Genomic DNA, 21357 nt, shown 5'->3' with positions numbered 1-21357 from the left:
AGACTTTCTGGATACATTGTATATAGTGACCGGGGGGGTGAAGACTTTCTGGATACATTGTATACAGTGACCGGGGGTGAAGACTTTCTGGATACATTGTATATAGTGATCGGGGGTGAAGACCTTCTGGATACATTGTATATAGTGACCGGGGGGTGAAGACTTTCTGGATACATTGTATATAGTGATCGGGGGTGAAGACTTTCTGGATACATTGTATATAGTGACCTGGGGGTGAAGACTTTCTGGATACATTGTATATAGTGACCGGGGGGGGGGGGTGAAGACTTTCTGGATACATTGTATATAGTGATTGGGGGGTGAAGACTTTCTGGATACATTGTATATAGTGATTGGGGGTGAAGACTTTCTGGATACATTGTATATAGTGATCGGGGGGTGAAGACTTTCTGGATACATTGTATATAGTGATCGGGGTGTGAAGACTTTCTGGACACATTGTATATAGTGACCGGGGGAGTGAAGACTTTCTGGATACATTGTATATAGTGACCGGCGGTGAAGACTTTCTGGATACATTGTATATAGTGACTGGGGGGGGGGGGGGGTGAAGACTTTCTGGATACATTGTACATAGTGACTGGGGGGGGGGGGTGAAGACTTTCTGGATACATTGTATATAGTGACCGGGGGTGAAGACTTTCTGGATACATTGTATATAGTGACCGGGGGATGAAGACTTTCTGGATACATTGTATATAGTGACCTGAGGGTGAAGACTTTCTGGATACATTGTATATAGTGACCGGGGGTGAAGACTTTCTGGATACATTGTATATAGTGACCGGGGGGGGGGGGGGGGTGAAGACTTTCTGGATACATTGTATATCGTGATCGGGGGTGAAGACTTTCTGGATACATTGTATATAGTGACCGGGGGTGAAGACTTTCTGGATACATTGTATATAGTGACCGGGGGTGAAGACTTTCTGGATACATTGTATATAGTGACCGGGGGTGAAGACTTTCTGGATACATTGTATATAGTGACCGGGGGGGTGAAGACTTTCTGGATACATTGTATATAGTGACCGGGGGGAGTGAAGACTTTCTGGATACATTCTATATAGTGACCGGGGGTGAAGAATTTCTGGATACATTGTATATAGTGACCGGGGGGGTGAAGACTTTCTGGATACATTGTATATAGTGACCGGGGGTGAAGACTTTCTGGATACATTGTATATAGTGACCGGGGGGGGGGGTGAAGACTTTCTGGATACATTGTATATAGTGACCGGGGGGGGGGGGGGGGGTGAAGACTTTCTGGATACATTGTATATAGTGATCAGAGTAATGTCCCTGTGTATCTGTCAGGGACTGGAGACAAGAGAGCGATGTTCTGCAGAGCGGTGTAGTTATCTGCAGAGTAGACTCACATGTTCCTGCAGATGAAGGGTTAATGTGGGTGTTGTTATGTGGCGGAGGGCGGGGCAGTGTTGTGTAATGATTCCTCTGTTCGCTGTGGTCGTTCTGGGTTATAGGGACAGAGCAGGGTGACACTGTGCCGAGACGGGTGCTGCAGACGTCTCATACAGACGAGGAGGTCAGGACTGTGACGGCGGCTGCACAGGTGAGAGGGGTCAGAGGTCAGGGCTGTACAGGTGAGGGGGGTCAGAGGTCGGCGCTGTACAGGTGAGAGGCGTCAGAGGTCAGGGCTGCACAGGTGAGAGGGGTCAGAGGTCAGGGCTGTACAGGTGAGGGGGGTCAGAGGTCAGGGCTGCACAGGTGAGAGGGGTCAGAGGTCAGGGCTGTACAGGTGAGGGGGGTCAGAGGTCAGGGCTGCACAGGTGAGAGGCGTCAGAGGTCAGGGCTGCACAGGTGAGAGGCGTCAGAGTTCAGGGCTGCACAGGTGAGAGGGGTCAGAGCTGTACAGGTGAGATAGGTCAGAGGTCAGGGCTGCACAGGTGAGAGGGGTCAGAGGTCAGTGCTGTACAGGTGAGGGGGGTCAGAGGTCAGTGCTGTACAGGTGAGGGGGGTCAGAGGTCGGGGCTGTACAGGTGAGGGGGGTCAGAGTTCGGGGCTGTACAGGTGAGGGGGGTCAGAGGTCGGGGCTGTACAGGTGAGATAGGTCAGAGGTCAGTGCTGTACAGGTGAGGGGGGTCAGAGGTCAGGGCTGTACAGGTGAGGGGGGTCAGAGGTCGGGGCTGTACAGGTGAGATAGGTCAGAGGTCAGGGCTGCACAGGTGAGAGGGGTCAGAGGTCACCTCACTGGGGATACTCTCTGCACTTAGGGATTAGTCTCCAGGTTACAGAGATCTTTGCCTGACACTTCCTGTGAGAATGAATGAAATCTATTATTCTCTGTTATCAGCCACTTCAGAATGATTGTAATGAGTGATGAGATGTGCAGAAACCTTCCCTCCCCACCCCCCCCCCACCTGCTTCCCCGGAGGTCCTTACACGTATCTCTAGTGCGGAGAACCTCAATCACTTGTAATGTGGGTTTAAAGGGGTTCTCCAAGAACATAGCTGCTTCCTTCTCGAAACAGCGCCCCTCTTGTCCTCAGTTTGTGTGTGGTACTGCAGCTCAGAATGGGCCCGAGTTGTAATTCCACACACAATAGAAGAAAGCAGCCATGCTTTTCCTAATCCTGGATCCTGGTCCCCTTTGGGTTCCCCTTTAACAGAAGACAATTGCCGGATGATGTAACTCACAGCAGATTTACATAACTCTTCTTCACAGACAGCGGCACGGCAAACTTCATGATTACAGTTCACAGAGGAGACACTGAGGCTTCGTTGTTACATTTACACTAGGTGGCGCTGTTACCTAAACATTCCTGGAATACAGGGTGTAAGACATCAGCAAGACGAGGCCCCTGTCCACTTCACTGAGGCCACCGCTGTACTGTGTTACTTCACACAGGTTCACTCCAGGATCTCTCATCATCAGTCCCTCATCTCTTCAGACCCCACTCCGCCCTCTATACCGCCTCCCCTAAAGTACTGTCCGGTAGGCTATATCTCATTGCTGGACCCACTGGCCCAAGATACAGGCCGACTAAAGAGCCACCTCAGCTCTGACCATAAAGAGCTCCTGCATATCCACCCGTGTCTTCTCCGCTCTGATTTCTACACCACAGTCCTGCAGGGCAACTGTGCCTCGCTGCCAATATACACTGACCCATCAGGACCTAAACCCAGCCCCCCTGTGTGAACAGACCACCGCTCCTCACCTAAAAAGGTCCCCTATATGTGTAACCTGTGCAGACCGCCAGAGGCCCGGGAGGTCAGGGATCCCGCTGCCACAAACAAATAAGTAGAATCTTCTGGACTGAACTAAGGAATTTTCCGGCTCACAGGGTGAGATGTGATGAGACAGAAGAAGCTGCAGGGTAAAAATATCCACAGCGGGATCCGATGCCAATTGTAGGGATCTGGGATTATAGGATTCCTAGGATGACCCTTATATTGTACATGTGTTACAGGTCGGCAGGATGGGCTCCACGTGGGAGGCCGTACAAGATTTCTACATCTGGGCCCTGGAAAATGGAGGTAAGAACATGAAATATCCCTCCCAACGAAGGAGACGCCGACTGATGCCAGCCATGAGCCTTGGGGTATGCTCCTCCTACTGTAGGGTGACATAGTCTCCTCCAAAAGGGTGACACCGACTGATGTTAGCAGGGAGACTTTGGATGTGCTTCTCCAACTGTGGGGTCACATAGTCTCCTCCCATTAAAGGGTAACACGACGGGTGCTGGCTTTGAGACTTAGAGTGTGCTCCACCTACTGTAGGGTGACCTAGCCCTCCCCACCAAAGGGTGACACCGACTGATGCTAGCATGGAGACTTAGGGTATGCTCCTCCTGCCAAAGGGTGACATATTCTCCTCTTACCGAAAGGGTGACACTAACTGATGCTAGAATGGAGATTTGGGGTATGCTCATCCTACCAAAGGATGACATAGTCTCTTACCAAAGGCAGGATGAAAAGACAAAAAATAGGGAATCTGTAGAGCGCTGCTGCTAGCAAGAAAGGAACTCTGGACCCCACAGATGCACAGGATGATTTATTGGAATAAAAGCTTTCGGAGAACGCGTTTCGGCGCTGGCATGCGCCTTCCTCAGGTCCACAAATAATTAAGTAGACGTGTCCTGAAGTATTTCCTGTGCATTGGTGGCTATGCCACCAATGCACAGGAAATACTTCAGGACGCATCTACCTAATTATTTGTGGACCTGAGGAAGGCACTTGCCAGCACCAAAACGCGTTGTCCAAAATCTGGCTATGCCACCAACTCACAGGTAATACTTCAGGACGCATCTACTTAAAGGGGTACTCCGGTGAAAAACTTTTTTTTTTTTTTTAAATCAACTGGTGGCAGAAAGTTAAACAGATTTGTAAATGACTTCTATTAAAAAATCTTAATCCTTCCTGTACTTATTAGCTGCTGAATACTACAGTGGAAACTATTATCCGTTTGAAACACAGAGCTGTTTGCTGACATCATGAGCACAGTGCTCTCTGCTGACATCTCTGTTCATTTTAGGAACTGTCCAGGGTAAAAGGAAATCCCCATAGCAAACATATGCTGTTCTGGACAGTTCCTAAAATGGACAGAGATGTCAGCAGAGAGCACTGTGGTCATGATGTCAGCAGACAGTTCTGTGTTTCAAAAAGAAAAGAATTTCCGCTGTAGTATTCAGCAGCTAATAAGTACAGGAAGGATTAATATTTTTTATAGAAGTAATTTACAAATCTGTTTAACTTTCTGGCACCAGGTGATAAAAAAAAAAAAAAAAAAAGTATATCACAGGAGTACCCCTTTAATTATTTGTGGACCTGAAGAAGGGGCATGCCAGCACCGAAACGCGTTGTCCGAAATAATTTATGCCAATAAATCATCCTGTGCATCTGTGGCGTCCAGAGTTCCTTCCTTGCTAGCAGTAGGGCTCTACAGATTCCCCATTTTTGTCTGTTCATCCTGCCTCCATATTTCCGTACCCTCGGGGACACGGATGGGGGAGATCGAGCTACAAACTACATATATCCACTCCACCCCAAACCTATCACAGTGTTGCACAATTCCAACAGGTTAGTACGACACAATAGCTGAGGTGGTGGGTCACGTCCACTCGTTCCCGCAATATCACGCAAAATAGCACCCCATTTTTTCTTCTTTTTGTTCTTTTCACTTTGTACTCTTACCAAAGGGTAACACCAGCTGATGCTAGCCATAAGATTTGGGATATGCTCCTCCTACTTTAGGGTGACATAGTCTCTTCCTACCAAAGGGTAACACCAACTGATGCTAGCCATGAGATTTGGGATATGTTCCTCCTACTGTAGGGTGAAATAGTCTCCTCCTACCAAAGGGTAACACCAACTGATGCTAGCCATGAGATTTGGGATATACTCCGCCTACTGTCGGGTGACATAGTCTCCTCCTACCAAAGGGTAACCCCAACTCATTCTAGCCATGATATTTGGGAAATGCTCCTCCTACTGTAGGGTGACATAGTCTCCTCCTACCAAAGGGTGAAACCAACTGATGCTAGCCATGAGATTTGGGGTATGCTCCTCCTACTGTAGGGTGACATAGTCTCCTCCTACCAAAGGGTGACACCGACTGATGCTAGCCATGAGATTTGGGGTATGCTCCTCCTACTGTCTCCTCCTACCAAAGGGTGACACCGACTGATGCTAGCCATGAGACTTGGGGTATGCTTCTCCTACTGAAGGGTGACATAGTCCCCTCCTACCAAAGGGTAACACCAACCGATGCTAGCCATGAGATTTGGGGTATGCTCCTTCTACTGTAGGGTGACATAGTCTCCTCCTACCAAAGGGTGACACCAACCGATGCTAGCCATGAGATTTGGGGTATGCTCCTTCTACTGTAGGGTGACATAGTCTCCTTCTACCAAAGGGTGACACCGACTGATGCTAGCCATGAGACTTGGGGTATGCTCCTCCTACTGTAGGGTGACATAGTCTCCTCCCACTGAATGTTGAGGCTTACGGGGGCTTACATGATTTTGTTAGTTCCTCATAAGGGATACGCAGTGACAATCATTATAAGACCATTAGACCGTCATGGCCGCCATGGGTCATAGACTCTACTCTCCCCACAGTTGGGTAACATAGAGGACGGCCCATGGTGATAGAATCTGCTTCTCCTTCTTTAGGGTGATGTCATTAACACAGCGGCAGTGTGAACCTGTCCTAAGAGTGATCCCCCCACTACGAGGTGTCCGGGGAACCCTGCATGTGTATAGCCTTCATTCTGTTCTCCTGTTATTTCCAGATAGCCGCACGGACCCCTGGCTCCTCGTCTACTCGCCGGTCCCTATCATTCTGATCTTTTCAATCTACCTCGTTCTTGTGGCCCTGGGCCCTAAACTAATGGGGGAGCGGGAGCCCTTCACGCTGCGCTCTGTCCTTCTGATCTATAACCTGGCCCTGGTCGGGCTGTCCATCTATATGTTCTATGAGGTGAGTCTTCTCCTTATCTGGGTGACCTGATCTTAGAGATAGATATATATGTCAAAAAATACCGGCCATACTAATTTGCATAAATAATTATATATGCGTAACATCACAGAATACACATATGTGGGGGAAATTATGTCCTATTCTGACCCCTATACCTTTTTTTTTATTTCTCCATATACGGGGCCTGTATGAGGGTCATTTTTTGCTCCCGATCTGTAGTTTTCAACAGGACCATTTTTTTTTATATAACTTTTTGATCTCTTTTTTTTTTTAATTAAATTTGGGATTTGCAGTTAGTTACTAACTACAACTCCCAGCATGCCCTGATACAGCCTGTGTCTCAGGAGCTACCCCCAAACAAAAACTACAAATCCCAGCATGTGGAACTATATAGTAGTATATAGTATAGGCAGGGGGTCAAGTCCTGCTGGAACGTGGGGGGAACTGAGTTCCTGCACTTTTTCCACAGCAGGAACACCATTCCTATTAGCAAGACCAGCCCTTGAGTGGAAATCATGGGTGAGTGCCTCTACTTTTTTTTTGCCAGGACTTGACCCCTGAGTATAGGTCAGTGTTTTACAACCCAGGGTGCCTCCAGCTGTTGCAAAACTACAACTGCCAGCATGCCCGGACAGCCAACGGCTGTCCGGGCATGCTAGGAGTTGTAGTTTTGCAACAGCTGGGGGCACTCTGGTTGGGAAACGCTGGTATAGGTTATGGTGCAGCATTCCGGGAGTTGGAGGATTGGTTGGCGAAATACCGGCGGGGTGGCAACCCTGATCTGCCTGGCCCCTCTACCTCCATATGGTGCTGTCTATGGCCCCATCTAATCAATCTGATCTTCTATATACCACATCCTGGTCTATATACTCTACCTTCATCTACATGGACCCTCCATACTGTCCTGTGACATCACGATTTCTCCCTCAGTTCTTGGTGACGTCGGTGCAGGCGGGGTACAGCTATTTCTGCCAGCCGGTGGACTACAGTAACAGTGAGCTGGGCCTGCGGGTGAGTGCCGTCTATTATACCTTATTACAGTATATGGGGGGGGGGGAGAGTTTGGGGTCTTACAGTGGCTCCTTCTACCATTATACAGGTATTTACTATTTAAGGAAAGCCTCATATATTCTACCCCATATTACTGATACCAGCCTCTATATCAGGGGACTCGCCCAGCTTCAGATAAGGCTCAGATACTTGGTCCTGTAGTCAGGTTTAACATTTTGCAAACATTGTGGAATTACGTACATTGAGTAAGAACCAGACCAGACCCCAAATCAGACCCCTAAACTGATTCAGACCCCAAATCAGACCCCTAAACTGATTCAGACCCCAAATCAGACCCCTAAACTGATTCAGACCTCAGATCAGACCCCTAAACTCATTCAGACCTCAGATCAGACCCCTAAACTCATTCAGACCTCAGATCAGACCCCTAAACTCATTCAGACCTCAGGTCAGACCCCTAAAATGATTCAGACCTCAGATCAGACCCCTAAACTCATTCAGACCCCAGATCAGACCCCTAAACTCATTCAGACCTCAGATCAGACCCCTAAACTCATTCAGACCCCAGACCAAATCTCTATACTCATGCAGACACCAGACCTCTTTACTAATTCAAACCCCAGACCAGACCTCTATACTCATTTAGGGTGCGTTCACACTACGGAATCTCCGCTCGCTGAATTCCGCGAGCGGAGATTCCGCCTGGAGGCCGCTACCAAAGTTGCTTCGGCGCTAGGGCCGTGGGGCACTGAGCAGTCACCATTGACGGCTATGCAGTCCTCGCGGAATCCGCACAAAGAATGAACATGTTCTTTCTTTGCGCGGAACAATTTCAGCGGCGGAATTGTCTGCAGTGTGAACGGGTCTCGCGGAGACTCATTCACACTAATGTTAAGTTCACACTGCGGAATTCCGCTCGTGGAATTCCGAGGGAATTCCGTAGTGTGAACGCACCCTTAGACTCCAGACAAGACCCCTATACTCATTTAGACTCCAGGCCAGACCTCTATACTTATTTAGACTCCTGACCAGACCCCTATACTCATTCAGACTCCAGACCTCTTTACTAATTCAAACCCCAGACCAGACCCCCATACTCATTTAGACTCCAGACCCTTATACTCATTCAGATCCCTATACTCATTCAGACCCCAGACCAAATCTCTATACTCATTTAGACTCCAGACAAGACCTCTATACTCATTTAGACTCCAGAGCAGACCCCTATAATCATTCAGACCCCAGACCAAATCTCTATACTCATTTAGATTCCAGACCAGACCTCTATACTCATTCAGACTCCTGACCAGACCTCTATACTCATTTAGACTCCAGAGCAGACCCCTGTAATCATTCAGACCCCAGACCAAATCTCTATACTCATTTAGATTCCAAACCAGACCTCTATACTCATTCAGACTCCTGACCAGACCTCTATACTCATTTAGATTCCAGACCAGACCTCTATACTCATTTGGATTCCGGACCAGACCTCTATACTCATTTAGACTCCAGACCAGACCCCTATACTCATTTAGACTCCAGACCAGACCTCTATACTCATTCAGACCCCAGACCAGACCTCTATACTCATTCAGACCCCAGACCAGACCCCTAAACTCATTCAGACCCCAGACCAGACCTCTATACTCATTTAGACTCCTGACCAGACCCCTATAATCATTCAGACTCCAGACCAGACCCCTATACTCATTCAGACTCCAGACCAGACCTCTATACTAATTTAGACTCCAGACCAGACCCCTATACTCATTTAGATTCCAGACAAGACTCCTCTACTCATTTAGATTCCAGACTAGGCCCTTATATTTATTCAGACTCCAGACTGACCCCTATACTCACACTCCTGACCTGACTCCTTTTCTCATTCAGACCCAAGACCTCTATACTCTATGGATGAGACCCCGTCTCTGGACATGGTGTGCTGGGCCACATTCTGCTTCTCATAGCTCCTTGTTATATATACACTTGGCTGACATTGCCGGGAGGTCTGTGGGTCCGGACCGCTCTCCTCTATCATAGGAGGAAGTTTATTCTATATCCACCCTAATGGACAGCTGCCATACTGGGTGTTAGTGTCCGGCTATAGACGTCCTTATCCCCCCGATCTCATGGTCTCTTGCAGATGGCGAGGGTCTGCTGGTGGTTCTTCTTCTCCAAGGTGATTGAACTCCTTGATACAGTGAGTATGAGCTGAGCTCCTGGATTATTGAAGTAATTCACAGGAACCTCCCAATCTGGGGTGTATCTCAGTAATCTGGGGTGTATCTCAGTAATCTGGGGTGTATTTCAGTAATCTGGGGTGTATTTGAGTAATCTGGGTGTATCTCAGTAATCCGGGGGGTATCTCAGTAATCCATGGGGTATCTCAGTAATCTGGGGTGTATTTGAGTAATCTGGGGTGTAATCTGGGGTGTATTTGAGTAATCCGTGGGGTATCTCAGTAATCTGGGTGTATTTGAGTAATCTGGGGTGTATCTCAGTAATCTGGGGTGTAACTCAGTAATCTGGAGTGTATCTCAGTATTCTGGGGTGAATCTCAGTAATCTGGGGTGTATCTCAGTAATCTGGGGTGTATCTCAGTAATCTGTGGTGTATCTCAGTAATCTGGGGTGTATCTCAGTAATTTGGGGTGTATCTCAGTAATCTGAGGTATATCTCAGTAATCTGGGGTGTATCTCAGTAATCTGGGGTGTATCTCAGTAATCTGGGGTGTATCTCAGTAATCTGGGGTGTATCTCAGTAATCTGGGGTGTATCTCAATAATCTGGGGTGTATCTCCATTTTCATGATGTTCTCATTGCCTTTTCTCCTCTTTCAGATCTTCTTCATTATGAGGAAGAAGTTCAATCAGATCTCGTTCCTTCACGTTTATCACCACGCCACAATGCTCTTCAACTGGTGGGCCGGGGTCAAGTACGTGGCCGGGGGTCAGGGTGAGTATGAAGGACGTCCCCTGAATGCTTACTGCCCTCCCCACACATTCCCTACTTTAACCCTTTGTGGTAACAATACAATATTTAGCTTTGCCTGGTTGTAAAATCAGATACCACAGCGTCTATTGGGTCTTTTCCTAGAAAAACCTGCGGATATAGGTTGTCAGATTACACAATACTCTCCTGTGACGGGGGCTGTGAATACTCTCCTGTGATGGGGGCTGTGAATACTCTCCTGTGACGGGGGGCACTGTGAATACTCTCCTGTAGGGGGGGGGGGGGGGGCGCTGTGAATACTCTCCTGTAAGGGGGGGGGGGAAGCTGTGAATACTCTCCTGTAAGGGGGGGGGGCTCTGTGAATACTCTCCTGTAAGGGGGGGGGGGCTCTGTGAATACTCTCCTGTGAGGGGGGGGGGGAGCTGTGAATACTCTCCTGTGACGGGGGGGGGAGCTGTGAATACTCTCCTGTGACGGGGGGCGCTGTGAATACTCTCCTGTGAGGGGGGGCTCTTTGAATACTCTCCTGTGATGGGGGGCGCTGTGAATACTCTCTTGTGACGGGGGGCGCTGTGAATACTCTCCTGTGACGGGGGGCCCTGTGAATACTCTCCTGTGACGGGGGGTACTGTGAATACTCTCCTGTGACGGGGGGCGCTGTGAATACTCTCCTGTGATGGGGGCGCTGTGAATACTCTCCTGTGACTGGTGGGGGGAGGCGCTGTGAATACTCTCCTGTGATGGGGGAGCTGTGAATACTCTCCTGTGATGGGGGAGCTGTGAATACTCTCCTGTGATGGGGGAGCTGTGAATACTCTCCTGTGATGGGGGCGCTGTGAATACTCTCCTGTGACGGGGGGCGCTGTGAATACTCTCCTGTGACCGGTGGGGGGGGGGGTGCTGTGAATACTCTCCTATGATGGGGGGCGCTGTGAATACTCTCCTGTGATGGGGGGCGCTGTGAATACCCTCCTGTGACGGGAGGGGCGCTGTGAATGCTCTCCTGTGATGGGGGGGGGGCGCAGTGAATACTCTCCTGTGACGGGGGGCGCTGTGAATACTCTCCTGTGATGGGGGCGCTGTGAATACTCTCCTGTGACGGGGGGCGCTGTGAATACTCTCCTGTGAGGGGGGGCTCTTTGAATACTCTCCTGTGATGGGGGGCGCTGTGAATACTCTCTTGTGACGGGGGGCGCTGTGAATACTCTCCTGTGACGGGGGGCCCTGTGAATACTCTCCTGTGACGGGGGGTACTGTGAATACTCTCCTGTGACGGGGGGCGCTGTGAATACTCTCCTGTGATGGGGGCGCTGTGAATACTCTCCTGTGACGGGGGGCGCTGTGAATACTCTCCTGTGACTGGTGGGGGGAGGCGCTGTGAATACTCTCCTGTGATGGGGGTGCGCTGTGAATACTCTCCTGTGACGGGGGGCGCTGTGAATACTCTCCTGTGACCGGTGGGGGGGGGGCGCTGTGAATACTCTCCTATGACGGGGGGCGCTGTGAATACCCTCCTGTGACGGGAGAGGCGCTGTGAATGCTCTCCTGTGATGGGGGGGGGCGCAGTGAATACTCTCCTGTGACGGGGGGCGCTGTGAATATTCTCCTGTGATGGGGGCGCTGTGAATACTCTCCTGTGACGAGGGGGCGCTGTGAATACTCTCCTGTGATGGGGGAGCTGTGAATACTCTCCTGTAATGGGGGCGCTGTGAATACTCTCCTGTGACGGGGGGAGCTGTGAATACTCTCCTGTGATGGGGGGGCGCTGTGAATACTCTCCTGTGACGGGGGCGCTGTGAATACTCTCCTGTGACGGGGGGCGCTGTGAATACTCTCCTGTGACGGGGGGCGCTGTGAATACTCTCCTGTGTTGGGGGGCGCTGTGAATACTCTCCTGTGACGGGGGGCGCTGTGAATACTCTCCTGTGATAGGGGCGCTGTGAATACTCTCCTGTGATAGGGGCGCTGTGAATACTCTCCTGTGATGGGGGGGGGGGGGGGGGCGCTGTGAATACTCTCCTGTGACGAGGGGGCGCTGTGAATACTCTCCTGTGATGGGGGAGCTGTGAATACTCTCCTGTGACGGGGGGCGCTGTGAATACTCTCCTGTGACGGGGGGCGCTGTGAATACTCTCCTGTGTTGGGGGAGCTGTAAATACTCTCCTGTGTTGGGGGGCACTGTGAATACTCTCCTGTGATGGGGGGCACTGTGAATACTCTCCTGTGATGGGGGAGCTGTAAATACTCTCCTGTGATGGGGGCGCTGTGAATACTCTCCTGTGACGGGGGGCGCTGTAAATACTTTCCTGTGATGGGGGCGCTGTGAATACTCTCCTGTGACGGGGGGCGCTGTGAATACTCTCCTGTGATGGGGGGCGCTGTGAATACTCTCCTGTGACGGGGGGCGCTGTGAATACTCTCCTGTGACGGGGGGCGCTGTGAATACTCTCCTGTGACGGGGGGCGCTGTGAATACTCTCCTGTGACGGGGGCGCTGTGAATACTCACCTGTGACGGGGGGCGCTGTGAATACTCTCCTGTGACGGGGGCGCTGTGAATACTCTCCTGTGACGGGGGGCACTGTGAATACTCTCCTGTGACGGGGGGCGCTGTGAATACTCACCTGTGACGGGGGGCGCTGTGAATACTCTCCTGTGACGGGGGGCGCTGTGAATACTCTCCTGTGACGGGGGGCGCTGTGAATACTCTCCTGTGACGGGGGGCACTGTGAATACTCTCCTGTGACGGGGGGCACTGTGAATATTCTCCTGTGACGGGGGGCGCTGTCATTCACGGTCTTTCTCTTTTCTCTGCAGCATTTTTTATCGGGATGCTGAATTCCTTTGTCCATATGTTCATGTACCTGTATTACGCGCTCGCGGTGCTGGGGCCATCGGTGCAGAAATATCTGTGGTGGAAACGATACCTGACCGTCCTGCAGCTGGTAACATGAGATTATGTACCAGATTATTTACCAGAGCATACTCCATATTATATACCAGAGCATACTCCATATTATACACCAGATTATATACCAGATTATACTCCATATTATACTCCAAATTATACACCAGAGCATACTCCAGATTATATACCAGATTATACTCCATATTGTACTCCATATTATACACCAGAGCATACTCCAGATTATATACCAGATTATACTCCAGATTATACTCCAGATTATATAGCACAGTATACACTAGAGCATACTCCAGATTATATACCAGATTATACACCAGAGCATACTCCAGATTATATACCAGAGTTTACACCAGATTATACACCAGAGTATACTCCAGATTATACACCAGAGCATACTCCAGATTATACACCAGATTATACTCCAGATTATATAGCACAGTACACACTAGAGCGTACTCCAGATTATATACCAGATTATACACCAGAGCATACTCCAGATTATATACCAGAGCATACACCAGATTATACACCAGAGTATACTCCAGATTATACACCAGAGCATACTCCAGATTATACACCAGATTATACTCCAGATTATATAGCACAGTATACACCAGAGCATACTCCAGATTATACACCAGATTATACTCCAGATTATATAGCACAGTATACACTAGAGCATAGTCCAGATTATATAGCACAGTATACACCAGAGCATACTCCAGATTATATAGCACAGTATACACCAGAGTATACTCCTGATTATATAGCACAGTATACACCAGAGCATACTCCAGATTATATAGCACAGTATGCACCAAAGCATACTCCAGATTATATAGCACAGTATACACCAGAGCATAGTCCAGATTATATAGCCCAGTATACACCAGAGCATACTCCAGATTATATAGCACAGTATACACCAGAGCATACTCCAGATTATATAGCACAGTATACACCAGAGCATACTCCAGATTATATAGCACAGTATACACCAGAGCATACTCCAGATTATATAGCACAGTATACACTAGAGCATAATCTAGATTATATAGCACAGCATACACCAGAGCATACTCCAGATTATACACTAGAGCACAGTCCAGATTATGTAGCACAATATACACTAGAGCATAGTCCAGATTATACACTAGAGCATAGTCCAGATTATATAGCAGAGTATACACTAGAGCATAGTCCAGATTATATAGCACAGTATACACTAGAGCATAGTCCAGATTATATAGCACAGTATACACTAGTGCATAGTCCAGATTATATAGCACAGTATACACTAGAGCATACTCCAGATTATATAGCACAGTATACACCAGAGCATAGTCCAGATTATATAGCACAGTATACACTAGAGCATACTCCAGATTATATAGCACAGTATACACCAGAACACACTCCAGATTATATAGCACAGTATACACTAGAGCATACTCCAGATTATATAGCACAGTATACATCAGAGCATAGTCCAGATTATATAGCACAGTATACACCAGAGCATAGTTCAGATTATATAGCACAGTAAACACCAGAGCATACTCCTGATTATATAGCACAGTATACACCAGAGCATACTCCAGATTATATAGCACAGTATACACCAGAGCATACTCCAGATTATATAGCACAGTATACACTAGAGCATAGTCCAGATTATATAGCACAGTATATGCTAGAGCATACTCCTGATCATATACCAGATTATACTCCAGATTATGTAGCACAGTATGCACCAAAGCATACTCCAGAATATATACCAGAGCATACACCAGATTATACACCAGATTATACTCCAGATTATATAGCACAGTATACACCAGAGCATAGTCCAGATTATATAGCCCAGTATACACCAGAGCATACTCCTGATTATATAGCACAGTATACACCAGAGCATACTCCAGATTATATAGCACAGTATACACCAGAGCATACTCCAGATGATATAGCACAGTATACACAAGAGCATACTCCAGATTATATAGCACAGTATACACAAGAGCATAATCTAGATTATATAGCACAGCATACACCAGAGCATACTCCTGATTATATAGCACAGTATACACCAGAGCATACTCCAGATTATATAGCACAGTATACACTAGAGCATAGTCCAGATTATATAGCACAGTATACGCCAGAGCATACTCCAGATTATATACCAGAGCATACACCAGATTATATAGCACAGTATGCACCAAAGCATACTCCAGATTATATACCAGAGCATACACCAGATTATACACCAGATTATACTCCAGATTATATAGCACAGTATACACCAGAGCATAATCTAGATTATATAGCACAGCATACACCAGAGCATACTCCTGATTATACACTAGAGCATAGTCCAGATTATATAGCACAGTATACACTAGAGCATAGTCCAGATTATATAGCACAGTATACACTAGAGCATAGTCTAGATTATATAGCACAGTATACAATAGAGCATAGTCCAGATTATATAGCACAGTATACACTAGAGCATACTCCAGATTATATAGCACAGTATACACCAGAGCATACTCCAGATTATATAGCACAGTATACACTAGAGCATACTCCAGATTATATAGCACAGTATACACCAGAGCATAGTCCAGATTAGATAGCACAGTATACACCAGGGCATAGTCCAGATTATATAGCACAGTATACACCAGAGCATACTCCTGATTATATAGCACAGTATACACCAGAGCATACTCCAGATTATATAGCACAGTATACACCAGAGCATACTCCAGATTATATAGCACAGTATACACCAGAGCATACTCCAGATAATATAGCACAGTATACACCAGAGCATACTCCATATTATATAGCACAGTATACACTAGAGCATAGTCCAGATTATATAGCACAGTATACGCTAGAGCATACTCCTGATTATATACCAGATTATACTCCAGATTATATAGCACAGTATGCACCAAAGCATACCCCAGATTATATACCAGAGCATACACCAGATTATACACCAGATTATACTCCAGATTATATAGCACAGTATACACCAGAGCATAGTCCAGATTATATAGCACAGTATACACCAGAGCATACTCCTGATTATATAGCATAGTATACACCAGAGCATACTCCAGATTATATAGCACAGTATACACCAGAGCATACTCCAGATTATATAGCACAGTATACACTAGAGCATAGTCCAGATTATATAGCACAGTATACACTAGTGCATAGTCCAGATTATATAGCACAGTATACACCAGAGCATACTCCAGATTATATAGCACAGTATACACCAGAGCATACTCCAGATTATATAGCACAGTATACACTAGAGCATAGTCCAGATTATATAGCACAGTATACGCTAGAGCATACTCCTGATTATATACCAGATTATACTCCAGATTATATAGCACAGTATACACCAGAGCATACTCCAGATTATATAGCACAGTATACACCAGAGCATACTCCAGATTATATAGCACAGTATACACCAGAGCATACTCCAGATTACATAGCACAGTATACACCAGAGCATACTCCAGATTATATAGCACAGTAAACACCAGAGCATACTCCAGATTATATAGCACAGTATACACCAGAGCATACTCCAGATTATATAGCACAGTATACACCAGAGCATGCTCCAGATTATATAGCACAGTATACACAAGAGCATACTCCAGATTATATAGCACAGTATACACCAGAGCATACTCCAGATTATATAGCACAGTATACACAAGAGCATACTCCAGATTATATAGCAAAGTATACACCAGAGCATACTCCTGATTATATAGCACAGTATACACTAGAGCATACTCCAGATCATATAGCACAGTATACACCAGAGCATGCTCCAGATTATACACTAGAGCATAGTCCAGATTATATAGCACAGTATACACTAGAGCATAGTCCAGATTATATAGCACAGTATACACTAGAGCATAGTCCAGATTATATAGCACAGTATACACTAGAGCATACTCCAGATTATATAGCACAGTATACACCAGAGCATACTCCAGATTATATAGCACAGTATACACCAGAGCATAGTCCAGATTATATAGCACAGTATACACCAGAGCATACTCCAGATTATATAGCACAGTATACACCAGAGCATACTCCAGATTATATAGCACAGTATACACCAGAGCATACTCCAGATTATATAGCACAGTATACACCAGAGCATACTCCAGATTATACACTAGAGCACAGTCCAGATTATATAGCACAGATTATGCCCCAGAGTATGCGCCAGGGAATACAACAAATTATACACCAGAGTATACCCCAGATTATACAGCACAATAGTCACTAGATTATACCCCAGAGTATACTTCAGATTATACCCCAGAGTATACACCAGATTATACCCCAGAGTATACACCAGATTATACACCAGAGCATACTCCAGATTATACACCAGATTATACTCCATATTATGCAGCACAATAGTCACTAGATTATACCACAGAGTATACACCAGATTATACCTATATTTATATATTATATTATGTTTCATCTTTGACTATAATCTATTGATTTCTGTTATATTTATAGCGCTGACATATTCCTTAGCGCTGTACAGAGATTCTTAGTCTCTGCCCCCAGGAGCTCACAATCTAATCCTGGACAGAATAAGAACAATTCTATAGGAAATTTATCTTCCCCCAGAGAAGGAGATATGTGCTCCAGATCCCCTGAAGATTTTGTCTTTGGTCAAGGGCCCAGACTCCAGAGTGGCCCTGGGGCCCCAGAATGTTATCGCATTGTACTGATTTCACCGTATTCTTTCCCGTAGACCCAGTTTGCGGCAATCGCCCTTCACTCCGGATACAACCTTTTCACCGACTGCCCCTTCCCGGACGGTTTCAATTTGGCCGTCTTCCTCTACATCATCAGCCTCATCATCCTCTTCCTCAACTTCTACTACCAGACCTACCTCCGCCGGCCCCACAAGAAGAAGGCGTGAGCCACCAGGGGCCACAGTTTACTGACCTGAAGGTGACAAGTGCCAGGGCCACAAGTCTTCCAATAACTCAGGGGTCACCTCCAACGTGTTTCTACTCCATAAACAGTTCGGCTGCATCAGGGGATATTAATATATTATTGTTTTTATCTATTTCCTTGTACAGAACACGGGAGGGGCGGAGCTGGAGACTCCTCCCCCTGATGACATCCATACATACAATAAATGACTTTATTAGAGGTGATGTGTGTGATGTTTACAGTGATGGGGGGAGTGTATACAGGACAGGAGACATTTTATCACCTCTATTTTTTGTTATGTGTATGGCCCTTTAAGAATTGGCTGAATAATGAACTAAATTGATCGATCATGTGATTATCGTCATTCCCATAGTAACAGCGAACTGTCTCCATTATTTGTAATTACGCTAAGCGAGAACATTGTTATCTCTGATATAGTCTCTTATATAAGTGCGGGGGATCACCCGGGGTCCACGCTGACATCACCGGATGCACTTTGACCCCAGTCATAAATACGTCTGCACAGTGGCTGATAATCCAGTGAAGCAATAGACAGGGAAACTGACAGCTCAAAGGTTATACCCTGAGAAATATTAACTCTGTAGCTGCCAGAGTGCAGAGCACATGACCCTATATCAGTGTTTCCAAACCAGGGTTACTCCAGCTTTTTCAAAACTACAACTCCCAGCATGTAGTTCCTCTTGTTACCAGCAGATGGCAGCAGTGTTGCTTTCTCTTCCAGCTGTATTGACCATATAAATACCATACAGGCAGGAGCAGACTGACAGCACTCAGGGCCCCCCGACAAAAAAAAAAAAGCAAGGGCCCCCTGCGATGCTCCGCTGCTGGTCACACTTCTGCCCCTATTCCACCCAAATTTCTCGACCACCCCTACACACAAAATAAACGGCATTTTATATATAAGAAACACTTTAATGTAGGTAAAATAATTTTCCATGACCAATAATACCAGTATAAGGAGTAAATATATACCACCGCACAATAACTGGATAATACCGCCATACTGTACTGAATAAAACTATATACAGACCAGTATACTATATAGGATCTGTATACAATATAAGTGATTATATACAGGACCATATGGCGGTAGATATCATCTGTACACAGGATTTGTATACCATATAAGTGATTATATACAGGACCATATGGCAGTAGATATCAGCTGTACACAGGATCTGTATACCATCTAAGTGATTATATACAAGACCATATGGCGGTGGATATCAGCTGTACAAAGGATCTGTATACTATATAAGTGATTATATACAGGACCATATGGCGGGAGATATCAGCTGTACACAGGATCTGTATACTATATAAGTGATTATATACAGGACCATATGGCGGTAGATATCAGCTGTACACAGGATCTGTATACTATATAAGTGATTAAATACAGGACCATATGGCGGTAGATATCAGCTGTACACAGGATGGGGGGATATTTATCAAATCCTTTCCAGAGGAAAAGTTGCCAAGTTTTGATAAAGATAAAAGAAGTGATCTGATTGGTTGCTATGGGCGTCTGGGCAACTTTACCTCTGGACAGGTTTTGATAAATCTCCCCCAATATGTATATCATATAAGTGATTACAGTTACATAAAGGGACTCACAATTACGTCTTTTCTGATCGGTGGCGTCCTCTTTCCTTTTATTCTCTGTCTGGATCAGACCGCCATGACGATCTCATCTGCAGGACAAACATGTCAGACTCTGCATTTTTCCAGTGCCCTCCTCTACACAATCTCCCCATCTATAGGCCCACAAACTGTAATAATGCCCTCCTTGGTGCCCTGCACAGTAAAAGGTAAATAGGTAGGTAGATCAGAAAGTCAGATAGGTACAGTAGGGAGGTGACTAGCTAGGTACGTAGGCAGCCATATATAAAGGCCAGGTATGTACATAGTTAGGTAGCCAGGTATGTAAGTAGGTAGAAATATATGTAGTTAGGCAGCCAGGTATGTAGGTAGTTAGATAGCCAGGTATGTAGGTAAGTAGTTAGGCATCCAGGTATAAAGTTAGGTAGCCAGGTAGTCAAGTATGTAGCCAGCACCCCCTCCACCCAGTGGCGATCCAGAGTCTAGTATCGGGAGGGGCACTATCAGAGTATTTTGTGTTAGCGGACAGAAAATAAGGTGTTGCTTATGGAAGTTACAGGTAGGTAGTGTCCTCAGGAGGTAGTGGCTCCTAGTAGATCATGCCCCCAGGTAGTTAATGTCCCCCAGATAGGTAGTTATGTCCCCTGTGGTTAAATCCCCCAGATAGCTGCCCCTGTATGAAAAAACCCCTATGCAGGTAGTAGGTAGCTCTCCTATTAGTTTGGTAGTTTGTCCCCATATTAGCTAGGCAAGAACATAGTAGATAGTCCCATTAGTCCCATTAGGTTTGGCAGCAGAGTTCCCCCACAGTAGGTGTAAGCAGTAAAGTTCCCCCACAGTGGGTGTAGGCAGCCGAGTTCCCCAACAGTGGTTGTAGGCAGCAGAGTTCCCCCACAATAGGTATAGGGTGCAGAGTTTCCCCACAGTAGGTGTAGGCTGCAGAGTTCCCCCACAGTAGGTGTAGGCCGCAGAGTTCCTACACAGTAGGTGTAGGCAGCCAGGTCCCCCCTCAGTAGGTGTAGGCAGCGGGCTCCCCTCCCACAGTAGGTGTAGGCAGCGGGGTCCCTCCCACAGTAGGTGTAGGCAGCCGGGTCCCCCCGCAGTAGGTGTTGGCAGCAGGATCCCCCATAGTAAGTGTAGTCAGCAGAGATTTTGTCGTACTTCTGGAAAAAATCATAACTACACGCAGGAAAATTAATACGTTTAAAATTGTCATCTTCTGACCCCTATAACTTTTAAATTTTTACGTGTATGGGGCGGTATGAGTGCTAATTTTTTGCGATATGATCTGAAGTTTTTAACGGTAAAATTTTTGAATTGATAGGACTTATTGATCGCTTTTTATTCATTTTTAAATTGTA

General features: G+C 46.6%; 1 protein-coding gene across 1 annotated transcript; it reads left to right on the top strand.

The window, feature by feature from the left end:
• The first annotated feature begins 1484 nt into the window (after nt 1-1484).
• On the top strand, nt 1485-19036 carry LOC130284285 (elongation of very long chain fatty acids protein 4-like). The gene is made up of 8 exons (XM_056534502.1): nt 1485-1594; nt 3453-3519; nt 6275-6462; nt 7393-7473; nt 9620-9676; nt 10316-10430; nt 13243-13370; nt 18186-19036. The coding sequence occupies exons 2-8, from the start codon at nt 3462-3464 to the stop codon at nt 18354-18356; spliced, it is 798 nt and encodes a 265-aa protein (XP_056390477.1). The 5' UTR covers nt 1485-1594; nt 3453-3461; the 3' UTR covers nt 18357-19036.
• Nucleotides 19037-21357: the final 2321 nt, after the last annotated feature.

Source organism: Hyla sarda, chromosome 8 (assembly GCF_029499605.1).
Source record: "Hyla sarda isolate aHylSar1 chromosome 8, aHylSar1.hap1, whole genome shotgun sequence".
NCBI classification, from domain to species: domain Eukaryota; kingdom Metazoa; phylum Chordata; class Amphibia; order Anura; family Hylidae; genus Hyla; species Hyla sarda.
The sequence above is the reverse complement of the archived record's forward strand: the minus strand, read 5'-3'. Positions and strand labels throughout refer to the sequence as shown.